The sequence below is a fragment of the Osmerus eperlanus genome, chromosome 9 (assembly GCF_963692335.1).
Source record: "Osmerus eperlanus chromosome 9, fOsmEpe2.1, whole genome shotgun sequence".
NCBI lineage: Eukaryota > Metazoa > Chordata > Actinopteri > Osmeriformes > Osmeridae > Osmerus > Osmerus eperlanus.
The window spans coordinates 8,092,969-8,119,421 of record NC_085026.1 but is presented as its reverse complement, the minus strand read 5'-3'; the positions used below and the strand labels follow the sequence as shown (position 1 = coordinate 8,119,421).

Genomic DNA, 26,453 nt, shown 5'->3' with positions numbered 1-26,453 from the left:
GTTGATTTGGTGTTTGTGTAACATGAAGGCTCAAGAGAGAGCACCAGAGGGCACTGTTTAAGGGCTTGTTCTGTGTCAAGCCCTTACAGACAGTGGCAAATGCTCACTTTGCTCATTGCTTAAGGTATTTATAGCTGGAAAAGAATGTTTATTTTGAAGCAGTCATTCGAAACCACAGATTAGTACACATCTTCACAGATTTAATTAAAGAGTGACGATTGGTTTGACGTCAACCTGAGAAAGGACAAATTGGCAACTGAGTAGCACTGTGTCATCTGACCTGTGACACCTTCAGAGTCTTCAGAGTTCTAGTGTCGTGACAGACCTCTCTGGGACCTCCCTGGCTCTGTACAACCCCCAACCGCCTAAAAAGGCCTGGCGGAGCTGTGCTGGAGCACTGAAAGTCCTGGCTAAGAATAAACCCAGGCTACAGGGGATAAGGTTACCTTGCGGCCCCCACCCCTTCAGCCGTCTGTGCCGTGTTCTGACCTATACCCATGTGAGGCACCAACAACACATGCTGGGCTTCTCATCTGGGGTCTGCTGTCCCCTTTCCCTACTCTGCCCCTGGTTTGGCGCTCTTCCCCCCCTTTAAGCTGTCTTTCCCAGACCCCCCTCTGCAATGCTGTGACACCGACAGCTCTGCAACTGTAAACCTTTTTAAACTTTTCCTTTTTCTCCAGAAGATTTCAGCCTTTGGATTACGTGTAGAGAGTCTGAAAACCAAGGAGTTCACTGGGTTAACTGAGCTGGAACTTTAATGAATGGAATTTTGTTTTTCTTTTTAGATTTGGTTGGAATCTAAGTAACTGTTTGGATTTCAAAGACTCTGCTTAGTTCCTACGTAGAAGCTTTGCTTCTCCGCTGAGGGTTTGTGCCTGATTTTAAGTCTTCATAATCATCATGGCGGCAGCTGCTCCTCAAGGTAAAGCTGGCACACCTTTCGGGTTCCTTAAATTATAACTACAATAATCTATTGCTTCATCGTACGTTTCTGCCACAATACAAACAATGTATGTTATCAGGAGGCCTTTCTTGTTTCTATGACATCTCCTGTTTGGAAAATCTGGTGAATGTTGGTTGCTATAAATACCACATATCATGTAGCCTGAGATTGAGTAGCACCACCTTGGAACATGACAGTGCTGCGGTGGCCACTGGCTGTTGGAACTCTCTTCACTGCAATGCTCTGAAATCTGTCTCTGTAGCTGACTGTATGTAACACAGTTAAACTGATACAAACGTAAAAAACTTTTCACAAACAATGACAGAAAAAAGTCTTATTGGCAAGACTTGATAACGAGTAACATTGCCTGAAAATGACAACAACTGACATTCTGGTACTACCACTTGCTGTAGAAGCAGTTTTATTGAGTTATAGGTGCTTTAAAATGCTTGTTTGTTAGTGATTCTTCATGTGTTTGTGATTGGAGGAGTGGATCATGGAAGTTACGCTTATGTTGAAGCCGCACTTGAAGGAAGGGAAGGAGGTGTGATGACTTTGGCAGTGTTTAAAACCTACCCGACACCGCCAGTAGTACATAACAGCCAAGGACATAAATATCAGCTTACCATGAACATCCTCTCCCACATTATTCCATATAATCAACAGCCTTTTACACATGACTCTATACAGGGACAGATTGTACTATCCATACTATCCAGAAAGTACTATCCATACTCTAAACTCAACTCAAACTCAACCAAAGTGTTGACTTGGGTTTTAATTATTGATCAAATAAACCTAAAAGTCCACCACCTGAGTGGTGTCAATGTTGCTGAAGAAACTAATGGCCCTTTCTGTGCTTCGGAAGGAGAATTATGATGGATCATCATTGATCTGAGCCATCAAGCAAATCCAGACCTCTCGTTAGGGATGAGGTGTAGAAATGATGACTTCAATAATAACCCATGCAGTAAAAACAGAACACAATAGCTTGACGCAAGGCAGAGATCCACATTCCGTGATCATATCTCGAAACTCCTGAGGAAAATCTCTCTCAGCTGTCCTTAGAGGTTAGCTGCATGTCTAGTGCATGATGCAGCTGTTTGTCTTGTTAGGTACAGTGCCGTGTAGTACAGTACAGTATAGTAGTACCAACCCTTTACAGTCTTACAATACTGTCCATTTACAGTATAACGTTTCACAAGATAATGTGTCATGAGAGAATGTGTCAACAGTGTTGTCTTCCTACGGCTGGTATAATTAAATACAAATACTGCATGTGTACATTTAAAGAGGGTTTACCAGTTTTGTTGGCTTTAAATAACACAGTAAGCCAAACCATTTATGTGTGTAAAAGGAGGGGGATTGTCCTTTTTAACAATGTGCCACAGCGTTGTACCATGAAATATGTTTTTAGAACCGGTCATAATGCGCTAAGATTTGGAAATCGCCCCCCCCTTTCCTCCCTTTCCCCCAACGTAGCCGACGGGCACACCAGAGAAACGGGGCATATGTCGTCTCCTCCGAAGGCCCCGGGCTTCTGGCTGTTGCGGACGCTGAGCTTCTCTGTGGAGTTGCTGGTGGCCCTGGCTTTCCTCCTCTGCTGGATCGGGGCAGGCGTCATGATGTTCGAGATTGTGGAATACAAAGGGGTTACTGGTTCGTTGTCATCATTTTTCTGAGGAAACTGTTGACTCTTTGCTTGGTTTGTCATAGTGAATTTTGACATGGTGGATAGCTTGTTGAATGATTTGTAAATTTGTCCCGTTTTGTTTCCTTCCCAAATTATATATGTATATTTAAATATTTTCTATAACATTTTTGTATTTAATACTCTGTTTAGATATTCAAGAAATTGTCATGGATCCCATGAAAGCTATAAATGAGGCTGTAGATGACATATCCAACTTGTTCAATGGAGCGCAAGGTACAGAAGACATTCTATAGAGGATCTTTGTATGTAAAACAATGGATATTTGAGACATTTTACATTTTGTATTCTTCAGAGCTTGTTCCTGAACTGGACCCCATGACTGCCATTAACTTTGCAACTGAGGAAATAACAGATGCGAAAGAAGAATTTGTGAGCTACCTTTCTGATGAAGAAGGTATTTGAATGCTTTACGCAGTGTTGAACCCCCCCCCCCCCCCCCCCTCGAGGTGTCTACAATACTGTCAATTTATATATTGGGAACTTTTTAAATGAATTTGTTAACAGTTGTTAACATATCCTTGTTTTTCCACAGGAAACTTTTATTTAAGCTACATTGACCCAGTGATCATAGGCAGAGGTGCCTTCGAGGCTACCAATGATCTCATGTGTGAAGCTGGGAGTGCCATACAAGACACGCTTTGTTCTGTATTTGATACTATCCTGGATCTTCTCAAAGGTACTTTGATTTTTAAAAATGTGTTTAGATTCTGTCATACACACTATAGTGTCACATATTTGACAAATATGTAATGACAAAATATGTACAGTACTAATGACTACATGATGATGGAATACATTATCTGTCTACCTGACATAAATTGAATTAACCCAATGAGCTTTAATCCAATAATTAGGGTGTCTTAACATGGCTAAGCTGACTCACAGACCAGATTCTACACATTTTTTGTTTAGTTTTTTTGCTTTAAGGATACAATTGTTTGCAGACCTACATGATATTCTTGTTTCCCACAGGAGAATATAATTTTAGCTACACTGACCCTGTGGTCAATGGCAGAGGTGTCTTCAAGTTTACCAAATGCCTCATGAGTGAAGTGATTGGCATTGTACAATATGTTTTCATTACTATATTGGATCTTCAAAAGGGTACCTTGCCTTTTAGAAATGCCATTATGTCATGTATCATCATCCAAATATACTGGCTGACCCTTTTACCCAGAGACAGTGGTGTCTCTAATTGGCTGAGCACACTCACTGAGTAGATTACATTTTGGGTGTTTCTTTTAGGGGTGTAATGAAGACATTGGCTGAACTACATGATGTCTTTGTTTTTCCACAGGAAAATACGACTTGAGCTACATTGACCCTGTAGTCATAGGCCGAGGTGTCTTTGAGGTTATCAATGGCTTCATGTGTAAAGTGGCGGACACCATACAAGACATTCTTTGTAGTGTTTTGGACACTTTTTTGGATACTGTGAAAGGTATATATCCGTCATGTTTGGGCAAGAATGTCTCTGTGATGTTGTGGTTGGACTGCTTCATGTAAAGTCAGGAGCAAAAAATGTGTTGTTTCATTTAAACAGTACAAAAAATGACACAGTAACAGACTAAACCTTGACTGGAATGCACTTCCTTTAAAATCGTAGTATTTAGTATGAGATAGTCTGCTAAATGACTAAAACGATGTGTTAATGGTACTTCTAAACAGCTGCTCTTCAATGGGTGGGCTTTAACCCCATGATAATCGTGGAGACTGTCTCTGAATGGATGAGCCCACTTTGGGCATACTTATGGAACCTACTGCAAGGTAAAATGCAGTAGAACTTAGTGTAAATTTAGTTAAAAAAAAGTTTTCTCCTTCCACTATATTTTTGTAACCTTCAAAACTTTCTATAACCTTCAAAAACACAATTTGCATCAGTTTGCTTTGACTACAATTAAAGTGTTTAAGGTGTTTTGTTCCACCGGCACATAACTTTCGGTTTGAATTCCATCCTGGGTTTTTCAGGCATCCTAGATGTGAAGTTCAGTCCCATGACGGTTCTCACTAGAACAGTGGACATAATCATTGAGCAGAAGAACATTCTTGTGGACTACCTCTCCCACTTGCTAATGGGAGACCAAGGTATTGTTTTGCCTTTGACTTTCCTTCAACGAACAACAGTGTGTCTGTGTGTAAATCTATATTGTATACTGTACAAGCAAAGAATGGAAAGCTTTACCGAATGTAGAGCTTGTTTAGAAGGAGATTTATACTTGCTATGGGATGACTTTTCATGAGGGCAGAAGCTAACCTGCTGATATTTCCAAGGGGTCATTCCAGACATATCCTTTGACCCGATGCAAGTGGTCACAGATGCCATGGTGGAGATCACAGACAAGAGGAACACATTTCTGGCTTATCTGTCAAACATGATCATGGATGACAAAGGTATATTCTTCACCAGATTACAATATTATTGATAATTGAATGTTGGTATGTCTTTTCTGGGGGTTAGTGGATGTTGTTAATTAATTCAACTGCTTCTTAAAACATCCACTTACCTCGAAACCCCTTCCCCCGTGCCACATGACACCATTCAGTTACAAAGCAATTCCTGTTAGTAATGTGAGTCGTAATGTTTTAACAATATTGGACCTATATTAGTTACGTGGTAGTTAATGTAACCTTAATGTAAAGTGTTGCCAATGTCTGTTCACTTACTGTAGGTGAATCTACACCATCTGAGATACATCTTATTAGGAGGAAAGGTCAGTAGTATTAATTGCTTTTTTTTTCTAGCCTTGTCTTGGTATTAGTATTTGATCTAGACACATATCCTCGTAAAATGTTTTCTTGATTCTGCATATATCCACTGATTATTGTCTCTTTATCCAATCCAAGGAGAGTTTCTACCACCTTTGGAAAAAGGTAAGCACTGTTATTTGCCCAGTTTATGACAAAGTTTTACAAAACTTGCATTTGCCATAGATAATTTGGAATCGATCAATAGAAGTTATTTCTTATAGTTGGTTTGGTTAGATTGGTTTGGTTGTCCTGTTTGTGGCAGTTACATCACAATGAATGAAGAGTTGTGTTTGCCATCACATTTGCTGTCAAACATATTTTTATCTATTTAAGACTGAACTTGCATATACCGTACATTACTGATCAAATTCTATTTTCATTCATCACTACACATGACTGCATGGGCAAACATCTGTGAACCAAGTCAATTAATCCCTTTCTGTTTAATTTAGTGTGAAATCATAAATACGTCAAGGCATGGTCATTATTTTATGTTAATGCTGTGGTACAAACAATATAATAAACACATGACTGTGTGGTTTTTGACTTGTTGACTGCATATGTTATGTTTCATTTCTGTCGCAGTTTGTTCATTAAAAGACGGTTTTGTGATAATCTTCTGGCATTCCATGATTTCTGCACTCATTTGCACTGACATTGGTGTGCATATCAGTATTAGAGTGTACTGCATGAAAGGTCTTTGTGAAATGTGAACCTGGAGTTGCATTTCTCCTCATGTCTTCACATCGCTGTTCCCACTCCAGCATTTTTCCAGCAACTTCTCTTTAACTTACTGATGAGTGACACCTGTTGTGTTGGATGGAATGTATTTCTTATATATCTTTTCCTTGGAATCTTTCATTTGTTCCCGCAATACTGCCACATGTGGTATGCATACAGTACGTTCTCTACGACTAACTTTACAAAGGATCGTGTACATAGGTGTCCAGGGTTACCATATTCACCTCCCTCCATAAATTCAGTGTCCTAAACCCTGTGTTTGCATCTGCAACCTCTCACCTGTGACGAATGCTAATGGTGTTGTGTGGGGAGTGATAGAAACCAGTGACAGATAAAATGACTTGATGACACACACCAAATGACTTGCAGAACTGACACACACCAAAGAAGAGGACAAGATCAGTGTTCCTTCAGAGACGGAGAAGGAGAAATACGATGCAGCATCCATGGAGGATGTGAAAGAGGCAGAGGAGGACCATGGTATTTAAAAAATATATGTTTACTTGATATACAAATTTGGCTTGTATCGACGAGAATCAGCTTCTGACAAGATATAGAACACGCTTGAGTAAGACACTCAATGTTTTCCTATTACGTCACTGATGTAGACAAAGATGATGAAGGAAATAGAGATCATGGAGAACCACTGGATGAAGAAGTCTCTGATGGTGGCGGCATGGAGGCAGAGTTGCAGGAAGAGGATGCCGACGAGACCAAGAACACGGAACATAAGCAGAAGAGGAATGTCCGCATAACCTACGAGAGGGTACGAAGAATAGGCTCAAAGGCCCACTTGAAAAAGGATAAAGAGCAACCAGAAGAGACAGATCATCAAGTCAAGGTAGAGGAAGAGAGGATAGAAGGAGAGGTGGTGGAAGAAGAGAAGGAACCACAGGAGGAGGCCCAACCCTTAGAGAAGGCTGTTGAGGCAGAAGATGACCATCAGGATGAAGGAAGAGAAGAAACTAAGAAACAGGAGGAGGAGAAAGAGAAGACTGGGGATCTTCATTTCAAACACCAGGTGGTATTAGAAGCTGGTGGTGACCAGGAACAGGACATGACAGGCATTGAACAAGATAAGGAAGGAGAGCAGGCTGTCGTAGAAGAGGCAGAAGAGGAGAAGGAGGCAAAGGAGGAGAAGAAAGAGGAAAAGCCTGGGAAGGAAGAGGCAAAGGAGGAGGAGGAACCAGCAAATGAAGAGGTGAAAGAGGAGGAGAAGGAAGAGCAACCAGTGAAGGAAGACAAGGCTGCCATAGAAGAAGTGGTAGAGAAGGAGGAGCTGAAGAAGGAGAAGAAAGAAGAAGAGCCTGCAAAGGAAGAGGTGATGATGGAGGAGGAGGATCCAATGAAGGAAGAGGTCTCAAAGGAGGAGGAAGAAAAGGTGGAGGTGAAGAGGGAGAAGGAAGAGAAGGATAAGGAGATAGAGGAAGAAGAGAAACATGAGCCAGTGAATGAAGAGGATGATCACGTCGTCCTGACAACTGAAAAGCTTGATGCTGTTGACATCATGACTGGTATTGCATCTGAAGAGGAGGAGGAAGAAAATGAAACAACACCTCCTGTTACTGATGATGAAGATTACTCTGACATCATTGATGATGATGAAAACAACAACAACAGCGAAAGCAAGAAAACAGAACCCAAACGGAAGAGGAATGTCCATATTCCTTATGAGCGAATAAGGAGTATCGGATCAAGGGCCCATCTCAAACTTGATGAAGAGGCCCCCAAGGTGGAAGATTACCAAGGCAAAGACACAAAGGATGACAAAGGTATATAGATTTTATATAAAAAATTGATAATTGAATGAGCAAAGATGATCAAAGATTGTCAAAGATTGTGCAGTAGTACAAATGGTGAGTGTGTGAAAAAATGAAAGCATGCATTTTTGTTACCCATCTGTAACATTTGTTTCCAAGGAAAGTTGTTAATCTCAAATGGCTGTCAGTAGCATAGCTATGCTAGTTTTGGTGACAAGTTAGTTAAAATCAATATTTGTATTGACTGTTGAGTTTGCGCAACTAACATTTTGGACTTTTGGACATTTTAGTGCATACACTTACAAATGTGTATTTCAAAGATTAAAGTGTAAAAAGGCTCAACATGATATATTTAATATCAGTGTTAGCCATTTTCATGTTTGGGACATGAAATTCTAATATGACCTATAAATAGAACATTAGTTAAATATGAGTTCTGAGTTGGAATCTTTCCACGAAAATCCATGAGTTTACTGTCCAACCTTTAATGGTTCATGACATAGTTTTCTCAGACAATTAATACAGTATACTGTAAATTTGACTAAATCATTACGGAATTGTTTTGATTGAGAGTCGTATAGTGACTTTGATTACCTAGGTCGTTTTTTTAAACAAAATATTACTTTACCTGTGGTGTGAATAACAGAAGCTACAGTGTTGTGTTCATCCAGTGTCTTGTCACACTGCAAAAAAAATAATTTAATCACTCAGAACAACCCCACTTTGCAACACTACTGTGCCAAATATAGCAGCATCCAATCCAATAATCTGCAATATGATTTATGAACTTCGAATCAATTTATTTTATTTTTTATCACAGTTCCTTGTCATATTTTATGTGTATTCATATACTACAGTAACATTGATGTGATTACTATGGAATTTAACTATAATAGTTGATGCCTTAAGTATCCTTTAACTTTGTATGCATGTACTTCGAATGATTCCCAGAACTACATGGTTATTATATCACCTAACCCTGCCTATGGTTAGAATCAGCAGAGTTCTTCTGCTGAATAAACGTACATGTATGTTATGTAGTTCTCAGGGAATCAACAGAAAGACGAGCAAAACAAGAGGTAGAGGAGGTTCTTAAAGGTAAGAAAGACTAGTTTCCCCATTTCATGACAAAAGCTGCAGTGCCAAAATATTTTTCATCTGATACCAAACACATGTATTATCTTATGGTGTTTGTTGTTGCTTATAGATCTCAGGGCTGCACAGGTCAGAAAATTGGAGAGAGTGCAAAGGAGGAAAGAGAATGAAGAGAAAAAAGAGAAACCTGTGAAACTCGAGAGAAAGTCTGAGAAAGAGAAGGAGGAAGAGCTTTCTGAGGACAAGATTGAAGAGGCTAAGACCAGTGTGAAAAAGGCAGAAAAGCTACAGCCTAAAGGTAATATGCTGTACCTTGGCATTTTCTACTGTATTAAAGTGTCTTTCAGGATGCTATGAGATTTCTGCTGCATATGCTATACATGATGTTGTGCAGCACTGTGGACAAGTAATCCAAGTGTCATATTACACTTAATTTAATGTCCGTTGCTTTGCTTATACAGGATGTGCTGCTGCATGCACTTCCAGTACCATTTTTAACATTATGAATCACATGACACACACACGCACAGACACATACAAACACATGTACACACACAAATACACTGGCACATAATTTATTTTTAAACAATGTTTGTTATTTCATAAAAAAGATGAACTTCTGAAGAAGTCTGCCAAAGAAATAAAAGCAGTGAACGAGACTGGGCCTCTGAGGAGGAGATTTGCTCACCAGACTAAAATTACAGGTGGGCCGTCAAGACACTGTGTGGAAATACAATCATGTTTGACATGAGCTAGGACTGAAATTGAGTAAGCCTACGTACGGTACATCATGTCAATAAATGTACTTAATTGTTTTTTAAAGATAAAATAAAATCCAAAACTGAAAGGAGATGGAGGATGTTGTTGGACAACTTTTTGCAGTATAGCAATACATCTATTCCACCACATTTTATCTATGTATTGTTATTTTCATGCGTGTCAATTCATTACTGTCCTCTGCTTAAACTACAGCCACTGAACCCAAGATGACAGTCAAGGAGTTGAAGGATGTGAAGGCCTACAAAACAGAGTCTGACAAGAAAGAGGTGAAGTCCGAGATGGAAGCCATCAAGACTGATGAGGAGGTGAAGCCAGAGAAAAAAGTGTTTGACAAAAAAGTGGTAAAGGCCAAAAAGGAGGTTGAGGCCAAGGTGACATCAGAGAAAATAGAGGCTCACAAAAAAGAGACCAAGGCTGACAAGAAAGAGGTGAAGCCCGAGAAGGAAGCCATCAAGACTGATAAGGAGGTGAAGGCAGAGAAAAAAGTGGTTGACAAAAAAGAGGTAAAGGCCGAAAAGGAGGTTGAGGCCAAGGTGACATCAGAGAAAATAGAGGCTCACAAAAAAGAGACCAAGGCTGAAAAGAAAGATGTGAAGTCCGAGACGGAAGCCATCAAGACTGATAAGGAGGTGAAGGCAGAGAAAAAAGTGTTTGGAAAAAAAGTGGTAAAGGCCGAAAAGGAGGTTGAGGCCAAGGTGACATCAGAGAAAAAAGAGGCTCACAAAAAAGAGATTGAGGCTGACAAGAAAGAAATGAAGCCTGAGAAGGAAGCCATCAAGATTGAGGAGGAGGTGAAGCCAGAGAAAAAAGTGGTTGACAAAAAAGAGGTAAAGGCCGAAAAGGAGGTTGAGGCCAAGGTGACATCAGAGAAAATAGAGGCTCACAAAAAAGAGACCAAGGCTGACAAGAAAGAGGTGAAGCCCGAGAAGGAAGCCATCAAGACAGATGAGGAGGTGAAGCCAGAGAAAAAGGTGTTTGGCAAAAAAGTGGTAAAGGCCGAAAAGGAGGTTGAGGCCAAGGTGACATCAGAGAAAATAGAGGCTGACAAAAAAGAGACCAAGGCTGACAAGAAAGAGGTGAAGCCCGAGAAGGAAGCCATCAAGACTGATGAGGAGGTGAAGCCAGAGAAAAAGGTGTTTGGCAAAAAAGTGGTAAAGGCCGAAAAGGAGGTTGAGGCCAAGGTGACATCAGAGAAAATAGAGGCTCACAAAAAAGAGACCAAGGCTGAAAAGAAAGAGGTGAAGTCCGAGACGGAAGCCATCAAGACTGATAAGGAGGTGAAGGCAGAGAAAAAAGTGTTTGGCAAAAAAGTGGTAAAGGCCGAAAAGGAGGTTGAGGCCAAGGTGACATCAGAGAAAAAAGAGGCTCACAAAAAAGAGATTGAGGCTGACAAGAAAGAAATGAAACCTGAGAAGGAAGCCATCAAGACTGAGGAGGAGGTGAAGCCAGAGAAAAAAGTGGTTGACAAAAAAGAGGTAAAGGCCGAAAAGGAGGTTGAGGCCAAGGTGACATCAGAGAAAAAAGAGGCTCACAAAAAAGAGACCAAGGCTGACAAGAAAGAGGTGAAGCCCGAGAAGGAAGCCATCAGGACTGATAAGGAGGTGAAGGCAGAGAAAAAAGTGGTTGACAAAAAAGAGGTAAAGGCCGAAAAGAAGGTTGAGGCCAAGGTGACATCAGAGAAAATAGAGGCTCACAAAAAAGAGACCAAGGCTGACAAGAAAGAGGTGAAGCCCGAGAAGGAAGCCATCAAGACTGATAAGGAGGTGAAGGCAGAGAAAAAAGTGGTTGACAAAAAAGTGGTAAAGGCCGAAAAGGAGGTTGAGGCCAAGGTGACATCAGAGAAAATAGAGGCTCACAAAAAAGAGACCATGGCTGACAAGAAAGAGGTGAAACCCGAGAAGGAAGCCATCAAGACTGATGAGGAGGTGAATCCAGAGAAAAAGGTTTTTGGCAAAAAAGTGGTAAAGGCCGAAAAGGAGGTTGAGGCCAAGGTTACATCAGAGAAAATAGAGGCTCACAAAAAAGAGACCAAGGCTGACAAGAAAGAAGTGAAGCCCGAGAAGGAAGCCATCAAGACTGATAAGGAGGTGAAGGCAGAGAAAAAAGTGGTTGACAAAAAAGAGGTAAAAGCCGAAAAGGAGGTTGAGGCCAAGGTGACATCAGAGAAAATAGAGGCTCACAAAAAAGAGACCAAGGTTGATAAGAAAGAAATGAAGCCTGAGAAGGAAGCCATCAAGACTGATAAGGAGGTGAAGCCAGAGAAAAAGGTGTTTGGCAAAAAAGTGGTAAAGGCCGAAAAGGAGGTTGAGGCCAAGGTGACATCAGAGAAAATAGAGGCTGACAAAAAAGAGACCAAGGCTGACAAGAAAGAGGTGAAGCCCGAGAAGGAAGCCATCAAGACTGATAAGGAGGTGAAGGCAGAGAAAAAAGTGGTTGACAAAAAAGTGGTAAAGGCCGAAAAGGAGGTTGAGGCCAAGGTGACATCAGAGAAAATAGAGGCTCACAAAAAAGAGACCATGGCTGACAAGAAAGAGGTGAAGCCCGAGAAGGAAGCCATCAAGACTGATGAGGAGGTGAAGCCAGAGAAAAAGGTGTTTGGCAAAAAAGTGGTAAAGGCCGAAAAGGAGGTTGAGGCCAAGGTGACATCAGAGAAAATAGAGGCTCACAAAAAAGAGACCAAGGTTGATAAGAAAGAAATGAAGCCTGAGAAGGAAGCCATCAAGACTGATAAGGAGGTGAAGGCAGAGAAAAAAGTGGTTGACAAAAAAGTGGTAAAAGCCGAAAAGGAGGTTGAGGCCATCAAGGAGTCAAAATCCATAAAGGCAGTTAAGCCCAAAGTGACAGCAGAGAAAATTGCGCTGCAGCCAGAGAAAAAAGAGGGTGACAAAAGAGAGGTGAAGGCCGACAAGAAGCCGGTGAAGGCTGAAAAGGAGGTGATGCCCAAGAAAAAACAAGCTGACCAAAAAGAGGTGAAGGTTGAGATGAAGGAGGTGAGGGCCGAGAAGGAGGGGAAAGTCCCAAAAGAGTCGAAGGCCGACATAAAGCCTACTTTGAAAAAGGCCGATCTTGATGTCAAAGAAACAGGTTAGATCCCTCTACACATCTATGAACACTGATACTTAAATGTGTCAAATAAATCATAAACATATTCTTGTAGTTAAAGTAGGTTTCACAAGGCTCCCATGCTTATCATACAAAATATTATGTTGAAGTTATGTAGAATTAATTATTAGCCTGATCCTCTGCATCGTCACAACTTTTTTGGGCTTCTAGAAGATCCACCTAGAACAATACTTATAAATAAAGATATCAAACTTCCAAAAGAGAAGGCACCTCATGTTGTTAAGAAAGAAGGTATAGTTTGCCACATTTTTTAGTATATTGCTGGTTTCTCGTAAAACAAAATGGCCTTACTATTGAACATAGTACAGTATGTGAAACAAGTATGTTTTAACGACTTAGCTTGCTTGATGACTAGCACCGTCTGAGACATAATCCAAAAATAAAAACCAGTATTAAAAAAGCTTTTAAAAAACTATATAAATCATACCCAACATACCATAGGCCTATGCCGTACTTTACTATAAAGCAGTTTATATTGTAAAGTATAAGCAGTGCCTTGAACGTTGGCTTTTTGATGTCCATTTGATGTTTTTAGCATAGAAACCTGCAATCAACATCTACTATGTACTCTGACAGTGCCTCTTCTGTTATTTCACTCAATCTTCTGATGATACTGAGATTAACAACCAGGCCTAATTAACAATGTTAGTTTTTCTGTATCATAATCTTCTTAAAAAATGTTTGAGCTTTACACTTGAAAATAATTTGCCTTTTAAATGCAAGTGATTTCAATTTGACAAACTGAAATTTCCATAATTGCTGAAATAATACTATTAATATTAAATAGGTGCAACTAAAATGGCAGTAGTGAAAGAGGCGAAGGAAAAAAAGACAGATTGCAAAAAACATTAATCCCAAAAAGTTGTGGATTGTTGATTTGACTATTAACCCGTTAAAAATATTATTATATATGATATGCATGTAAATGTATGTATATTTTCCTATAACCTAAGGCTACAAACCCTACTTTAGATTCTTCTTCTTAAAATTTTAATTTTACTGTTACTGTTTAGAAGCAGAAATCGTTAAAGAAAGGACCAAAGCTTCTCCTGCAAAGAAAGGTATCAAATTCCTACAATTTTCTTGTATTCCTTGTGACATGTTATGTCACTTGTCACTTATGCAGTATTTGTGGTATTTTCTTTTACTTATAATAGAAGTTGAAGTTGACAAAAAGGCCAAACCTTCTCTAGCTAAGAAAGGTATACAACTTTTTTACTTTTTTAATGTGATTTAAATGTAAATTAATTTAATTTGAAATCAAATTCAAATGATCATTTTGTTTAGATACGGAACCTGCAGAACCAACTAAAGTTCCCAAACCAACTCCTCCAAAGAAGGGTAAGAAGGATTTATTTAGACAATATACGATTTTAATTTTATGGATGTGAATGGTGATGACACAGCAAAAAAGTTATTTATTGTGTAAAGAATGGTAGAGTCTGATGTAAAACCAAATGTGTCTCATCCAGAAACTGAAATTATCAAAGAAAAGACTTTATAAACTTTAAAAAATAAATTCACAATTCCATTCTGCTGTACACATTTATGTATTTCAAATCTTGTTTCACTTACAGTCATAATTTCATTTAGAGGTTAAAGCTGTGAGATTAATAACATTCAAGTTGGCTATAATATGTGACAGAAGATGTAACACTTTTATCATTTTATTTTATGAACTAGAAGCAGAACCTCCAAAAGAGAAGGCCAAGAAGGCAGGTCCTTCTATAAAAGGTACACATTCCACATTCACACAGTCCTTCAATTTAACCAATGTAGGCTTTCAAACAGCAAACAAACAACCCTTGATCCTATTCAACATTGAAATATACTGCCTTTGGTAACATGAATGTTTGGTGTTGCAGAGACTGCTGCTTCTAAAGAGAAGACCAAGACAGTTGTTGAAAAGAAAGGTAAGACCTTTTAAATTTCACATGTATCGATTAATCATTTTGCAATCTCAGTGCATCACATCAAATCTACTATTCAACGTGCATCTACCATTAGTCCAGTGGTAATGTTTGAGCTTACACATTTGTATGTTATTTTGACAGAGCAAGAGGGCACCCACAAGAATGCTTCTCTTACCAAGGAGAGGGTGAAAGTAGTGCCAATGAAGAAAGGTATTCCTTTTTCTTCCCGCTCATAATACCTAACATGTTGAAAGTGATGTCAGTTACTGTTAAAAGTTACTATTAAAATTTGCTGTAGAATACATACACTGTAGACTAGAGTAAAGTAGGCAGACGTACTAGAGCAGTTGCTATGGTAGCCATTGCTTTGTATCTCTACATTGGCAAACTTGAACAATTTCACTGAACATGTTTTTGGCTGAAGAAACATTGTAACATTTATTCGTCTTAGATCTTGAAGTTACTAAAGAGAGGCCAAAACCAACTACAATGAAGACAGGTATAGTAGAGTATACTGTTTACATTTAAATATTTGTATGTTTATTTTTGCTGAAGGAGGCATTAAAGCATACTGTACTGTATATCCTTGTAGAAGCTGTCACATCAAAGGAAAAATTAAGATCGGCCGCATCAATCAAAGGTATGATCAAATGTTTACAGGTACCAATTAGCTTGTCATCTGTTTCTCATAACAAAGAGAAAGTCAAGGTTACGTGTGGACCCCTATGATTGCAAGTGAGTCATTACAACTTTTCATTGTAACCCAACGAGAGATTGTATTAACCGGAGGCCCAAACGTGATATTCCCACAATTAGGCTTTATTGTCAACTCAGGCAGCTATAGGCTACTGCCCACGCCCTAAACTAATCCCACTCCACACTCGTCAGAACTCACTGGGAACAGGGAGTCAGATAGCTGAGCGGTTAGGGAATTGGGTTATTAATCAGAAGGTTGCCGGTTCGATTCTTGGCCGTGCGAAATGACGTTGTGTCCTTGGGCAAGGCACTTCACCCTACTCGCCTCGGGGAAATGTCCTTACCCTGTACATGCCCTGTACTTACTGTAAGTCGCTCTGGATAAAAGCGTCTGCTAAATGACTAAATGTAAATGTAACAGGCTAACACAACAGTTGCTAATAACAGTGGAACACAGGTTCACAGTTACAACTCAAGAGAGACCCAATCCCCCGAAAACCTCTCCTTAACACCTGTTGTCACCCTTAACACCTGTTGTCACCCGGAACTTCAAGGTGACCCCCCGGAATCCACCAATAATGTAATGTCCATTTATCGTAATCCAACCCCCAGACAACTTCATACAGTAGAGGGTCGCCACAGTACTATGCCATGAGAAACGAACGTGTCTTTCTTACACAGAGGCTGGAGTTTCCCACCGAAATGTGTCCCTTACAAAGGAGAGGGTGAAGGTTGTGCCCCGAGAAGGTGTGAACTTGTTTCTGTCCTACTAGTAGTTCTTCGTGTGTGTTCCCAGTTCCCCTTCATGCAGTGTCAGTCCGTTTACAGTCAGAAGGTGATTACTTTTTGTTATACTGTTTGATTTACAAGCAGAAGCTCCTAAACAGAAGACCAAGCCTGCAGCTCCTGAGAAAGGTTACACTATACATTTTTGTCCCTCTGATATTACTGATGTCAATTGGTGTCTGTGAGTAACATTAGCTTCTGTGTTCATTTAATTCAGAAACTCTTCTGAAAGAAAAGACAAGGACATCCTCTTCAAAGAAAGGTACATCTTATACATGGCCATGCAAAACATTCATTTGATCAATCGCCTTATCCACAAGTGTTACGTATCCCATTTCCCCAACATCCCATATATACCAATGTCCCAGCAACCTTTCCCTGCACTTTACACAACATTACACATGTGCCATCTACTGATGGGATGAGAAGCGCCCTCCTACCCTCTCTCAACTGTTGACTGTCTCTTAATGAAAACCTTTTTTAGAAGCTGAAGAGAAGGCCAAACCCACATCTAAAGTTAAATAGTCAAAGACATGATCATGCTTTTGTTCATTGTTGAAACCGACATTTAATTTATAGTACTAGTATACTGCAGACTCATGTCTGATGCATCTTGAAGATTCGTTCAGGTCAAAGTGTGCTTTACTATGTATTATTTGGCATTAGAAATCAACAAAGACAAGTCCAAACTTTTCACTGTAAAGAAAGGTACCAAGGGATTTTCCTAAGTAAAGGCAGTGCTCTTAGATTTACTAATACTTGCATTTTTTCTATAGCTCTGAACAGTAGTTGCAATGTTGTCTTACCGGCTACATGGGCTTCTTTATTGAACATTTGTTGATTTTTATCGGTTTCAGAAGCAGACACTCCTAAAAAGAAAACCAAGCCAGTGATCCCAACTAAAGGTACAGTTTGCTTTCCTTTGATGTGGTTTCTGGATGGCCTGTAGACGTAGAATTCCATATTAACATATTCACCTCTGCAAACTAGACTGCAAAATTAATAGATCTTCAACATACGGAACAAAAATAGGATGTATAGCTGTGCTGGAGAAACCTTGTCAGTGCATTGGTGGGATTGGGATTTGGATACTCATTTGAATGTCCTTTCTTTGGGGATTATTACACTAACTCATCACATAAAACTTGTTTTTGTGTAAGTGAATCAAATTACATTACATTTATTTATTTATTTTCATTTTAGCACCTATGGTTGCCAAAGAAAAAGGCAAAGCAGTTGCTGAAAAGGCAAATTAATTGAGATTCGAGTCTGTGCCTGCATTTACAATTCTTGACATGTGTACATCTTTTACTATCAAGATTTGATGGCATCAGCCTCCACCCATCTTACTTTTATTGCCTCTTAAAACAGTAGAACTAGATCTAACTCTCTAGCAAACATTCATTTGCATTCCAACTATGAGCAAATGTGGCTAATTTGTGAGTTTTGCTCTTGCACTTATTTATCAATCCATTGTTTATATTTCTGGTTATAGAGCCTGTGGTATCTACAAAGAATGTTAAACCAGTGCTGTCAAAAAAATGTGCTCATCTATTTTCCTTACTTTCCACTGGTATTTGTTTACCATAGAATCCTAAGCATTTTTAAGCAACCCCATTACTGTCATCTGGTTCTAGTTCAGCTTTATATATGAATTCCTTATAGCAACATTTTACACATTATGGTTCAAAACATTGTGCGTGTTGTTATGTAAAGTCTTGCTTTATAATACATTCTTTGTTTTAGTGCTAGAGGTTCCCAAGGAGAAGGTCAAAACAGCACCTGTTAAGAAAGGTAGGGCTGGTGTTCTAAAATGCATGTTTTCTGTATCTTTCAGTTTATGACTGATTATACAATATATTTCTCATCTTGCTTGTTCCAGAACCTGAGGTCTTGAAAGAAAAGGCTGTGAAGGAAGGTATGTATAGAAACATGGATCAATGGGGACCCGGGGAAGCCTCAGGAGTGCTGGGATGAAATGTGAACGTGTTGCTCCTGATTCACATGCACTCTGTGTTGGATGCAGAGCAAGATGTTGCAAAAGAAAAGGCAAAACCAGCTCCTGCAAAGAAAGGTGCCACTGAGATTTACTGTGCACATTTTAGTCCCTTTTATTTTCTCTTTATTTTATTATTTACCTGGTACCCGCATTTGATTTGTTACATGTGGTAAATTATGTATATTATTTGTAACAGAGCCTGATGCACCAAAGGCCAAGACCAAGCAAGAATCAGTGAAAAAAGGTGAAATATGGGATCCTTGATTTCTGTCAATGTTCATATGTTCATAAACAATAGCTACATAAGATTTACTGAGTGACCTTCTATTAAAACATATTGTTTTAATATGTAACTGAAGTATGGGAACATTTGTTCATTTCAATTCAGAGTCTGAAACTCTAAGAAGAGAAGATAAAGCCAAGCCAGCTATTAAGAAAGGTAACAGTTGTGTTCTCCTATTGCTAAACAACACTTCTATGTACAGGTACATGTAAAAACAAGTGAGCTTGTTTGTATCTATCAATTGTATTCTCCCCTCGTGGGCCAGATACAGCTAAAACAAAGACCAGATCAAAGACCAGAGTTCCTATGAAGAAAGGTATCTGCTGTGTTGTTTGAGTAGAGGCGATTGTTTAGTTTCTGTAGTGTTCCATGCTTTGAGTAGTCTTGGTGTTGATTTAGTGCTTGGTAGTTTAGTGGTCCATTTTTCTCTGTGTATAATTACATTGTCGATGAGGAGTTTGTGTTAATAATGATCTCCTAACTTGATTAATTGCTTCTATAAATCACCTTTTGATACTGAAGATCATAAACTGTATTTTTTCTTACAGAGGCTGAATTTTCTCACAGAAATATCTCGCTTACCAAGGAGAGGGTCAAGGTTGTGGCTTTGAAAAAAGGTATTAGTTATGCAATATGCAGGTCCAGATATTAAAAAATATAAAGACCTTCACATAATGTACAGTAATGCAATGATTGTCTAATAACAATCTCTAATGGGTGGTTTCAGAACAAGAGACTCCTAAGGAGAAAGTCACATCAGCAACTGCAAAGAAAGGTCAGATTTAATAAGCGCAGCTAGTTCAGGCAGGGCAGCGTGCGTTATCCACTCATTACCACACCTGTGTTAGCTAGCACAAGCCCATTGGGCCACGTCTGATAAGACGGCATTAAAAAGCCGAGCGGATACGCACACACACGCACACACTCACAACGGTTAATGTATGATCAGTGCTGCTGCTGCCCTCCACCATCCCCTTCTCCCCCATGCTGTCTGTATGTTCTATCCATCAGGGGGGATTATATCTCTATTGCTCGCTGCCTCATATGTTGTGTATGTATGTGTTGCATCGAGGAGGCAGGGAGTGCTTCCCTTAGATCATCCACTCCGCCAAAGTCAAACCTACATGTCCATGTCATGTAACAATAAATGCTCAAATCTAATACGTGACTGTCTTGACTGAACTAATCGTTTTGGTTAGTTGGTATCATATTGTATACCATATATCTGCATTTGCTTCCTGTTCCCCTAAAGTAAAGGCAAAATCAGCAGCTGTGATGAAAGATAATGAACTGAGTATGCCCCATTGTTGTCTTTCTGACTAACACCTTTGGTTTGAGTGTTGCTTTATAACTCCAATAACCTGTTGTGTTGCCATTCTACACAAAGTTAGAAGATCTTCTCAGTTCCTGTATGCCACTTGTATGCAAATATTTTACTCTTACAAGATCACGTGTTTCTTTTAATCCAGTTGTTTTAGAGCCGGAGGCTACTAAAGACAAAGCTAAACCGACTGCTCTGAAGAAAGGTACAGTTGGAAGTTTATATTTTGTATCTATGTATACTTGCAATTTCACTGTATGTGAGTCAGTGCTTATTTATTTCAGAAATGTTTGTCTATTGTACCAAATTCTGTCATAGATAAGCACAAGTCAGGTTATGCAACAAGAAATGGATCTTGTGCTATGTGTGTAGAGGTCTCACAATGAAGACCTAGCGATGGAGTTCTTCCCCTTGTTGACTTTAAACATTGAATTAACCTTTAAAATTGTATTTTGTATTTATTATTTGTAATAATGACAATTGTTTTAGAACCCATTTCCCTTAGTAGTTTCCATACCAACACCTACCTTAACATAATGCTGGCCTTCCTTGGTTTATTTGTGTTAATACAAATTGTTTATGCAGAGCCCACCGCTAAAAAAGAAAAGGCAAAATCTGTGTCTGTGAAGAAAGGTATGTTATTTAGTGGATCTCTGTACACAGCAGGATTTAGCTGTCAGTCTTATGTCTTCAGGGTCATGGAACACTGATATTTTATTGCTTTTTCTGGCAAGTAGATCCTGAGGCTACAAAAGTGGTCAAGTCAGCACCTGCAGAGAAAGGTACAGTTAGACATTTAGCAGGTACATGGATATCTTGCATTTCTGAAAACTATCTTACTTAAATATGATATTTGTCAATATCTGTCATATATCTGTCATAAATTAACAATTTGTGGAGATTGCTTCAATCACTTTATTTGCTTTCAAACTCAAGCTATAAAGCCTAAAGAGAGGGTTGTACCACCTGTTTTGAGGAAAGGTAAATAGGAACTGAATCATGATCAAATTGCTGTATTATAACATACAGACGTTTTGTTGATCATAAAATCTATCATCTATCATACCATATCACATAGTACATTTATTAAAAACACATCACGCATCACAATATCAATGTTTGGTGTTTGACTACAACAATTTCTTTAGCAGATATCTCCAGACAAAAGGTCAAATCAGTAGCCCGTAAGAAAGGTATTGAATAATGACATTAGCGCTTCCTGCCATAGAGCTCCGAGTGTCTAGTAGCTGCGCTGTAGAGCTGCTAATGCTTCATTGATATTTATGGCATTCTGCAGACAGTAACTGACAAGCTTTATCTGCCCACATGCTGTATCTGTGAGATGATGGTGATGACTGGGATTTCAATTGACATGAATCTTTTTAATCTTAGAACCAGAGGCTCAGAAAGAGAAGTCCAAATCAACTGCAACCAAGAAAGGTTCGAATTAGTTATCTATTTTACTTTCCTCACCCTTTTACATAATGAGACATCTACATACTTTTTTCCTCAATTAGAATATAAAATAAGAACCTATAAGATGTGAACAATCTAAGCATTGTTTAATGAACTTGGTTTCTTGTCTCCCAGAACCTGTGACAATGAAAGAACTCAAAGCAGCAAACATTAAGAAAGGTAAAGCAATGGAAGACTTTATTTACTTCACTTGTTACATGCACCAACTGACTTGGATAAAAGTGTTTGCTTAATGAATAAATGTAAACGTAAATGTATTTTTTTTAACTAATTAAGTAAATGTGCTGTTTGCATGCTTTTACAAATGTGTTATTTGTATTGGTTGAGAGCTTTGTCTGTATTTAAAATAAATATGTCTCATGTGGTTGTGTGGAAGAAGTTGATTTATTGATACTATCTTCCACATTCCAGCCAATACAAAATATATTTTCGATCCTAAAAGTGACAGCCATATTAATAATTTATTACATTTGTCATTTTATTATCATAGTATTTATGTACTTGATTTATTATCAGGTATTATCTCATACTGAATCTCCATTCTTGAAAAATTAAGCTGTAAATCATCCTTTACTTTACTAATACAGGGGACACAAAAGAGAATGTCAAACCAACATCTACTGTGAAAGGTGAGTTCCAGGCCACATTTCAATCTCTTTTTAATGTGCTTTACCAACCATCACTTACCAATCATCACCATCATTATAAAGTGTTTAATTATGTAATAGAACCTGAACCTGCCAAAGCAAAGGTCAAACCAGCTTCAACAAAAAGTTAGGAGTTAATTTCAAATGTTTTCATTTCCATTCCCAACATGTCCAGGCGTCTTATGTCTTTTGCATAAAACCTCAAAACATAAATCAAGTCTTATATCAAAACATATATAGGCTAGTACTTGATATATCACTCAAGTACTAGCCTAGCCCCATCTTGGACTCACTGCAGGACTTCTTTAAGCAAGTTTAAGCAAGTCACATCTTTTTTTTCCTTTACTTACATAATTTCTGTGTTATGACAGAATGTGATGTTCCGGAGAAGGCCAAAACAAACACAGTGAAGAAAGGTAAGTAAAGACCGAAATAGTTGGTACTGCACTGATTGGACAAAAAGATAAGGAGCTCAGGGTTCCTGAGATAAAACATCAACTTTATTACAGAGTAACAGTTATCTGAAAATGCAAAGGAAAATACGTAGACATATCTTTCATCCATAAGTGTTTATATTACTAAAATGTTGTTACTGCACAGTACATTAGCAACAATCTGCAATACATGTAGGTCATTTTCTCTAGTCTTCTGAGGTAGACTTATTGGATATTTCATTCAGTCATTTTGTTTCTATTAGTTACAGAAGATAGAGTTCTGAAAGAGAAACAGCGTTTGGAGCCTGCAAAGAAAGGTATCTCACACATAGGTAAACGCACAGACAGTAGAGTGACACCATCTGATTACAGAGTAGTATTTATTTAAACACATGACTTCTATAGTTTATGACCTTATTTTTACCTTACTTTATTATTTTAGATACATCTATTCAAAGTAAACGGGTCAGGTCAATGTTTTGATTATTCTGACAACAACATCATGTCTCGTTTCTTCACCAGCTGATCCTGTAGAATCAGACAACTTATCAACAGAAGGTGACCCTACACACCTCATCAATGTCATACCGTGTCAATGTATTGTTTTAGGCAAACATGGCCTGAGAGGGCAACATCTGGCTTGCATCAGGTTTCCATATGACTCAACTTCCAAGGCAAGTTGCTGCTGCACTTCTTTGCATGATCTGTTCTCTGAATGCTCCACAGATGAGATGCCTTACTTCCAGTGCTTCTTTGTGGATGAGGACGACGTGCAGTATCCCTTCTACCCCTTCTCACCGCTCCAGATGTGAGGCTCCTGCCCACTGCGGAGCACCGAGTCTGAACAAACCAATGGACGTGTTGGGGGAACCACCTTTAGTGTTGAGTCAATTTACCAAAGAGAACTACGACAAAGATTACGACCTCCGCTGATGCAACGCAGCCTGGTGTCCGATGCTGGTCCACGGCCTCAGACGATGGAGGAGAATGGAGGATGCAGGATGACGGACAGTTCTTACATTTCCTGGATTGGTTGAGCTCCAATAGCGAGACCAGGCAGCCAGTGTCATTCCTTTCCAATATATTTGGTTTTTTTGAAGGGTTCTTTTTTTTCTGAGGATATTACATGAATTTCATGATTTGTTACGAAACAGTACACTTTTGATGTTTTTACAGATTTATCAGTTGTTTCATTTTTCGACAAATATTCTTAGTTTTTGGATTAAATATTTGAGCTAAATGTAGGATTTACCATTTAAATATACCTGATGAGTGGGCATATATCTACACTTGAAGTTTTTCTTGCCACACCAAGGATTGTCCTACAACATACAATCAATGCCTTTCAACCACCAAACCATCCATAAACCAGGAACCAAAAACTGATTGAGAAAGGTTTTACAACATTACTACTACCTTTGATTATTAAAGCTGACACATCAGTGTCTGCTTACATTACTCTTTCACTCTCTTTCACGTGCTGCTTTTTTATGGCCGGAAGATTCCTATATAGCTGAGTATGCTATTTCTGAGATTTTCTGACAACTTTGTCTGACTTGTTTTTTTGTCTATTCAGCTCACTTACTTTTTTGTGATGTCTGACAAGTAGAAAATGAGCACTCATTCAAGTCTACAGGGAACTCTTCTTATTTTCAGTCAAAATGTAGTTTCTCCTTACAGTACATGTCAGTAATGTAATTTATTTGTATTTTGAAGAACTCTGGAAAGGAATGACCAAGCACTGCCTGTCTCGGAGCTCCCCCAGAGACAGACCAACGTCAAAGTCAAGACCAGTGAGGTGTGACGTGAACGCCCCCTGCCTGCCACTTCTCAGAAGGTTGAGAGTGGTGAGTCAGGTGTGGTCACATGATGAAGTCTTACCCATATGAACCATCTTTACATCTATGATGGTGCAACACATGATCGTGCTCCTTCCTTTCAGGGTGCTTATTCTAAGCATTCCATTGTCTGATCTCTCAGAAGGAGGTTAGGGAGGAAGCTTTACATTTAGAATGGGTATTGTTCAGCATCAGATGACTATGGAATAGTCTAAATGCTGGTGTGGCAAAAAAGGTTCTGGAAGGTTCCATTTTGTTTGGTACTGAAGACATCAGTACTCTCGTTACCCATTTTGTGTCTTTGTGACTAAAATCACTTTTTTTATTGCACAGGGTTAATGTATTATAATCCGTGACATGAAACTAACTGGAACATTAGCGGGACGGTGTGGAAATGATTGAAAGGGCACATAATATCGCATAGCACTCTTGCTTGTCAAAGCCCACATCTATTATTTGATAGACCAAAATAGCCTGTTACAAATCTAGCTGACTTGCTAACTACAGCATGTGTGTTGATTCTCAATATTTTAGATCAAACCCTGGTATCCCAGAGTTATGTTATTTAAGTTTGTCATATATTGATATATAAATGCACAGTACAGAACATATCGCTAGTGATAATGATATAATAAATATATGGTCATAATGACAAAAAGATGATAATAAATATAACTGTCACTGTCAAGTTTCTAACATAAAATAGTAATATTGCACGAGGATATTTGTATTTATTAAGAGTGATTGTAAATACTGCATTCGTTATGTGATTGTGTCATGAATCTATGGACTCTTGCTCTGTAGTTCTTCAACATCCATGAAAAGTAATGGGTGGTAAGTTTTCATGTATGAGCGTACCTGGTTTACTCACAGTTCTCCACTGCCTTATTTATTTTAACTTGATAATTGGAATTTTACTGAAGTTAAATGTCTAATGTTGAAAAAGCATTTCAAGGCTTAACAGCTGTATACACCACAATTGTTGAAACCTTGTGTGGATGTGTGCTCATGTCTCACTTTGCCTGCACCAAAAGTTGTTTACATATGGCTCTTTACATAGTGCTGAACATGCTATTTAGTGGAGGCATATCACAGGTTGTGGTATTGTCTTTTATGCTGTGTTCACTAATTAAATAAATCCACCAATCTTTGTTTTAAATGGTTTGACTGAACTTAGGAAAGGGAACTTACCCCTTTATTCCTCAAAGTATTACAAACTGAGTGGTTTCCTATATTACATTTTTATTTTTCATCCAAGTGTTTTTCTTCAAATTGTTTGTTTTGAATTATTTATGAAATTGATGACTGTATATTCTACCCATCAACATTGTATCTATGTGCAGTATTGAATTGAGACAGATTTTCTGATTGGTCCTCGTATATACAGCCTGTGTATTGGTCTGTGTGTATATAGTCAGAATATTGGTCTGCATGTATATACAGTCAGTACATTGGTCTGTATACAGTCACGTACTTACATACGTGGTACGTATCCATGTTTGTGCATGAAGTGTGTTCAGTTTTCTTTCCCTTCATGGTTTCGGTCTTTTGAATGATCTGTCTGTCACCTACACCGACTTATGAAAAACAATTACGAAAGTTTGGTGAAAAAATAAATTCTCAAAGACCCAGTTCAACACCAAACCAGTTGAAGTTATTTGTGTGCCATTAGCTGTACATGATTGCTTATCAATTTAGCAATTAAATGTCCATTTGGTTGTCCATTTTTTTTTTATTCCTAAAAATAAGTCAGACTTTAATCAGAGTTTACTCTTATGCCTAAGAATTAAGTTACTTGTTTATTATCCAAATCTGTGTAATTTATCTTTTGTCTTTAGTTTCTCAAACACTTGTAAAAGAAGGTCTAGGGCAGAGAGTAAGAATATGAGGAATTTAAAATAACCTTTGCATGTTGTTGTTGTGGTGTATGTGTTGTAGTACATCCATTTTGTCAGATGAGGGCAATGTTTAGTAAAACAATTCAAATTCTCGGCTGCAATTGTCAGAAAGCATGGGGTTCGTAAGAACTACTGTAAATGTAAGCATTGTGTGGGGAACAAGCCCATGTTTTAAGCAGTTTTAAAGGTGTGTTGTGTCATTTTAAGGTAATTCAACTAATGTAAATAAAGTTGAACACTGGTTCGTTGTGTAGA

At 38.6% G+C, this 26,453-nt stretch overlaps 1 protein-coding gene across 1 annotated transcript; it reads left to right on the top strand.

Annotated features, from left to right (window-relative positions):
- Positions 1-486: 486 nt before the first annotated feature.
- si:ch211-266g18.10 (titin) lies at positions 487-26,453 on the top strand. Its single transcript, XM_062470493.1, has 47 exons — positions 487-925; positions 2,429-2,605; positions 2,790-2,873; positions 2,953-3,054; positions 3,193-3,336; positions 3,958-4,101; positions 4,329-4,427; positions 4,629-4,745; positions 4,932-5,051; positions 5,330-5,371; positions 5,505-5,531; positions 8,951-9,007; positions 9,117-9,302; positions 9,616-9,708; positions 9,977-10,413; positions 10,480-12,868; positions 13,921-13,956; positions 14,056-14,109; positions 14,195-14,248; positions 14,591-14,641; positions 14,773-14,820; positions 14,962-15,030; positions 15,272-15,319; positions 15,413-15,460; positions 16,198-16,263; positions 16,390-16,431; positions 16,520-16,564; positions 17,160-17,207; positions 17,798-17,845; positions 18,049-18,096; positions 18,185-18,220; positions 18,329-18,376; positions 18,498-18,545; positions 18,690-18,740; positions 18,850-18,900; positions 19,133-19,201; positions 19,312-19,359; positions 20,054-20,110; positions 20,491-20,538; positions 20,643-20,687; positions 21,292-21,345; positions 21,496-21,540; positions 21,969-22,010; positions 22,400-22,444; positions 22,726-22,794; positions 22,985-23,020; positions 23,189-26,453. Exons 1-47 carry the CDS (start codon positions 904-906, stop codon positions 23,272-23,274), a joined length of 5,823 nt encoding a protein of 1,940 aa, XP_062326477.1. The 5' UTR covers positions 487-903; the 3' UTR covers positions 23,275-26,453.